The 4,797-nt window shown below is 31.2% G+C and overlaps 1 protein-coding gene across 1 annotated transcript; it reads left to right on the forward strand.

Annotated features, from left to right (window-relative positions):
- Positions 1-1,364: 1,364 nt before the first annotated feature.
- Positions 1,365-3,684, forward strand: LOC127138399 (uncharacterized). The gene is made up of 5 exons (XM_051064838.1): positions 1,365-2,096; positions 2,185-2,221; positions 2,570-2,806; positions 2,904-2,951; positions 3,156-3,684. The coding sequence occupies exons 1-5, from the start codon at positions 1,801-1,803 to the stop codon at positions 3,414-3,416; spliced, it is 879 nt and encodes a 292-aa protein (XP_050920795.1). The 5' UTR covers positions 1,365-1,800; the 3' UTR covers positions 3,417-3,684.
- Positions 3,685-4,797: the final 1,113 nt, after the last annotated feature.

A 4,797-nucleotide genomic window follows, 5' to 3' on the forward strand; every position in this document is an offset into this window, starting at 1 on the left:
ATCTCAAGTTACTTGACAAATTATGATAAAAGAGAGAATTAGAGAGTGATGAGAGGGAGAATAATATATTATTGAAATTGAATCGAAGGAATTAAAATTTATATTTGTTACATCATTTATATAGGATGAGACTACTAACTAGCTTCTAATTAATAATCACATAGAGAACTAACATTAATCACATAAATAATTAACATTAACCAGATACATAGTTATCAATAATTAGATGTTTAACTATTATTAGTCAAATACAAAAAGAGATTAATTACTATGCACCTAAGTGTAAAAAGTTTTACGGATCAATTTATCATTGCCATCTGTTTATATTTTTTTATAGATAATTAAAATAAAAGTCAAAATTCTTCTAACATCTAATATTTATGATTAATTGACGGTATAAAATTCTTTTATATTGTCAATACATTTCAATTAAATTCATTCAAAAAACTAAATTACAAAATCGAAGACAACAATAATTTACAAATATGATATTGCATATATTGTTCGACCAAAAGACCACTCATATAAAATTCTTTTTCACTCATGTTTTTGAAAAGAACGGTGATATAAAGATTCAATAAATTGTTTTAATCTTAGTGAACTTTTTACAAAGTGAATCCTAAATTAAACTTTTGAAAAAGTGGTAAGGTTAAACTTAATCATCTCAAAGATGATTGTTTGGTGGAAGGAAATAAAAAAAATTATTTGCACTTTAGTAATATATTTACCGACGTTTTATTTTCCGAAATTTTTGGTAACTAAGCTTTTAATAGGGAAATTTTCACAAAACAGATATTATAATTTTTTTTCTTCATTAATTTTTTAATGAAGCATCTCTTTAAATAAAATCTAAAATTGAGTATATATATATATATATATATATATATATATATATATATATATATATATATATATATATATATATATATATATATATATATATATATATATATTACTCAATTTTATATTTCATGTCTCATTAAAAAATTAATGAAAAGAAAGTATGATATCTCTTTGGTGGAAATTTCCCTATTAAAAACTTAATTAAAAATATATATCTTTTAAGTTTATTTTCCACAATCATATATTATGATCAATAAAAGTTAATTTAATTGCTAAGAATTGTTGTTTCTCTTTAAAAGTCAGGAGTTCAATTTTAGTTGTCAATGTAAGGACTCAATTTATAACTACATTGTAATTGCCTTATCAAGTTTCAACTTTTATCTTAAAACATTAAAATTCAATTTTCATTTTTTTTTCTAAAAATAAAAGAACTCCTTATCTAGTAGAACAAAATATTTATCTTAAGAATACTAAAATTGCCTTTTGAGGTAGTGCTTATGGATAAAGTTTTATATAGTATTTTTAGTGAGGTATATTGTATCTTTCCAAACTTGAAAAAAAAACGTTATAATCAATGTCATAAAAATTCCACATTAAATGTTTTTATATTACGTTATGAAAAGAATGAAAAGGTAAGAGAAAAACATGAATCAACGAATGGTAATGGGAACAACATCTTCACCCGCTTCATTCGGATCTATTTTCACCTTTCTATCTTCCCAACTCAATTAAAAAAAAATCATTTATTTCATTTTTCATTTTTCAGTCAATTAATTTAAATATCAAGATAACAACAACATCATCGTACCCAGAAACACATTTTCCAACATCATTGTATCCGGAAACAAATTTTCCGACATCATCGTACCCAGAAACAATGTCTGGTTCATGTTGAAATAAAAAAACACTTTTTTCCTTCCATTTCTGAACCTCTGAACCGGGTTTTTTATTCTGTCAATGGGCAATGTCACGGGACCGGTGGCTGCGAAATTCGCGTTTTTCCCGCCGGAGCCACCGACGTACGAAGTTAACAAGACCAACGACGGTGTGATGGTGTTTTCTGGCTCCAATGATAAAAGCGTCGACGTTCATGTTCTAGATACGAAAGTTGGTAACAAGATTGTTGCGACGTTCTGGAAACACCCTTTTGCGAGGTTTACTTTGTTGTACTCTCATGGTAATGCTGCTGATTTGGGTCAGATGGTTGATCTCTTCATTGAGCTTAGAGCTCATCTTCGTGTCAATATCATGAGGTTTCCGTTTTTCCTCCAAACCCTTTTTCTTGTTAGTTTTTACATGCTTGTTATTAATTGATTATTTCTGTTTCGGTTATGTTTGCAGCTATGACTATTCTGGATATGGACGTTCTACAGGTAAGGTAAGTTACTAACCTTTTTTTACCCTTTTGTTTGTTTTCAAATACTATGAAGCATAGACACCGACACCAGATACGACACTCTCATGTCTGACAAGTCAGCGTCCATGTATGACACTGACAAGTGTCGTGTGGGTGTTTGACACGGGTTATGACATTGCCTCGTTGACAAGTGTTGTGTGGTGCTTGTGTCGGACACTGACACGGGATACAACATTGCCTCGGGTGTCTATGTCTGACACTGACACGGATACGACATTGACTCGTTGACAAGTATCGTGTGGTTGTCTGTGTGACAGTGAGGTTTTGGTGTCTGTGTATGATTGATTCTATTCTCTTCAACTGTGATAGCCGTCTGAGTTCAACACGTATTATGACATCGAGGCTGTATTTGAATTGTTGAAGAGTGGATATGGATTTAAACAAGAAGATTTGATTTTGTATGGTCAATCGGTTGGAAGTGGACCGACGCTACATTTGGCTTCCAAGTTACCGAAATTGAGAGGTGTTGTACTTCACAGTGCTATTCTTTCAGGATTAAGGGTCTTGTATCCTGTCAAGGTCACATTTTGGTTTGACATATTCAAAGTAAGTTTTGCTTCACAGTCCTTATATCTATATCTCCGTCGTAATCTTTAACACTGTGATTTGTTTGTGGTAACAAAAGTTTACTATATCATTTCAGAATATAGACAAAATTCGGTCGGTAATCTGTCCGGTGTTTGTTATACATGTAAGTATGTCTTTTCGTCTATGTACAATTGTGTTTTCATTTCCACCAACGATTCTAGACGACTATAGAAATCGACTGTTTTGGTTGTTGCATAGTTTATTCTCGGACTCTGCTGAAAACATCGCGACTGACATGGATATTTGTTTAATGGAATCTGCAGCATGAGTATTAGTTTTGTTTCTGCTAATGTATTATTATTGACAGGGAACAGAAGATGAAATTGTTGATTGTTCTCATGGAAAGCGATTGTGGGAGCTGTCGAAGCAAAAATACGATCCCTTGTGGGTTAAAGGTGGAGGCCATTGCAACCTTGAAACTTTCCCGGAGTACATAAAGTACTTGCGCAGGTTTATTAACGCGATGGAGAAAATCTCAATGACTTGCCAGTCAAGCAAACAAGTGACTCAAAGTCCTAGTATTACTGAATCGAAACATAACAAATGCTTAGGATTTGTTAAAAGATAGGTTAATGTTGGGAAGGTTTTCAGAATGAGTGTTTATATTTATTCAAGTTTAAGGTCAAGTTGAATAGTGTTAGGTTTGCAGAAAAATGGATGGTGGTTTTGATCCAAATCCTGTTGAGATAGTGATAGCTTTATTTAGGTGTAGAAGTGGTGAGTGGTGTTTTGTTATGGTAAAGTTGTTTTTGCTTCTGTATAGATGTAAATTGGGTAAGCTAAAAGAAATCTTGTATGTTTGGTTTAACCTTTCAAGCATTTAGAATTGGGTTTTACATGTTTGTTTGTTCTCGAGTAGAATTAATTATGTTTTTTTAGAATTGATTTTATTTGAAGATAAAATTTGTAACTTTTGAGTCTAACGTTATTTTTTTACATAATTTGTTATTCAGATCACTTTGTGAAAATAAATTCAAAATATAAATCAATTTGCCTTCAAAAAGCCAAACTGTATAGCCAAACACTAGATTCTAATTACCATTGGGTCATTGACATTTGCCCGATTCAATTTAAAAAATTGACCTAATTTTTATAAAAAAAATATATATTTCAAATAATTAAAAATAAAAAAAATACAATTGTATATCAACTAAATGAACACCAAAAAAAAATTAAAAATTGTTTTATATAAATTTTGTGTTTTTAATATTATTTATTTATTTTTTATATATTTTTACTAATTATGAAAAAATATTGGCCCCTTAAATTTTAGATTCGGTGTTTTAGAGTTACATGTATGAAATTTTTTACCTCATACTCGTACCTTAGTTCTTATACCCTACAACTTTGTTATGTTTCGAAACATAACAATGCTGGAGGAAGCTAGTTATGAGAGTATTTGCAGGATTTGCTTGTGGATTTCAAGCCGATTCAGAATGTCGTTGATGTTACTGTTTGGATTCTTATTAAGGAGAGGATTTTCCCCGTCAAATATGCTTATGTTGAACTTCTGTCCAGGTCTGCAGTTGCACCAACTTCGGTTGAGGTGAGAAGTGCAGTAATTTTTGTGTGGAAAATTTTGGCCATTTCGAACGTCTTAATGTTTGGTCGGCGTGGGATTTTAAACATGCTTCCTACTCGAGATCAACTCGTGAAAAGGAGGATTTTGTACGATGATAGAGACAAATATTGTGTGTTTTGCTTTAAGGTAGATGAATTAAAACAACATGTTTTCGGTTCTTGTGATTCCAATAGGAGAATTTGGACAACAATTATATCCCGGTTAGGTCTGGCTTTTGAGTTGTTTGTGGAGAATTTATCTTCGTTCCATTCAAGTACCATTTGGTGAAGGTGGTAGAGGTTCGTAGATTGGTTAACGTTATTTGGTTAGTGGTTGTCTGGAACATATGACTGGTGCGTAATGGTGTTATCTTCAAAGGAATTATTCT

Source organism: Lathyrus oleraceus, chromosome 4 (assembly GCF_024323335.1).
Source record: "Lathyrus oleraceus cultivar Zhongwan6 chromosome 4, CAAS_Psat_ZW6_1.0, whole genome shotgun sequence".
NCBI lineage: Eukaryota > Viridiplantae > Streptophyta > Magnoliopsida > Fabales > Fabaceae > Lathyrus > Lathyrus oleraceus.

Bases quoted from the DNA above. Each gene is read 5' to 3' on its own strand.
- LOC127138399 (XM_051064838.1), top strand. From the start codon at position 1,801: ATGGGCAATGTCACGGGACCGGTGGCTGCGAAATTCGCGTTTTTCCCG. The intron at 2,222-2,569 runs GTAAGTTACTAA...CAACTGTGATAG, and splicing joins ATGGACGTTCTACAGGTAAG to CCGTCTGAGTTCAACACGTA. The intron at 2,952-3,155 runs GTAAGTATGTCT...TATTATTGACAG, and splicing joins GTCCGGTGTTTGTTATACAT to GGAACAGAAGATGAAATTGT.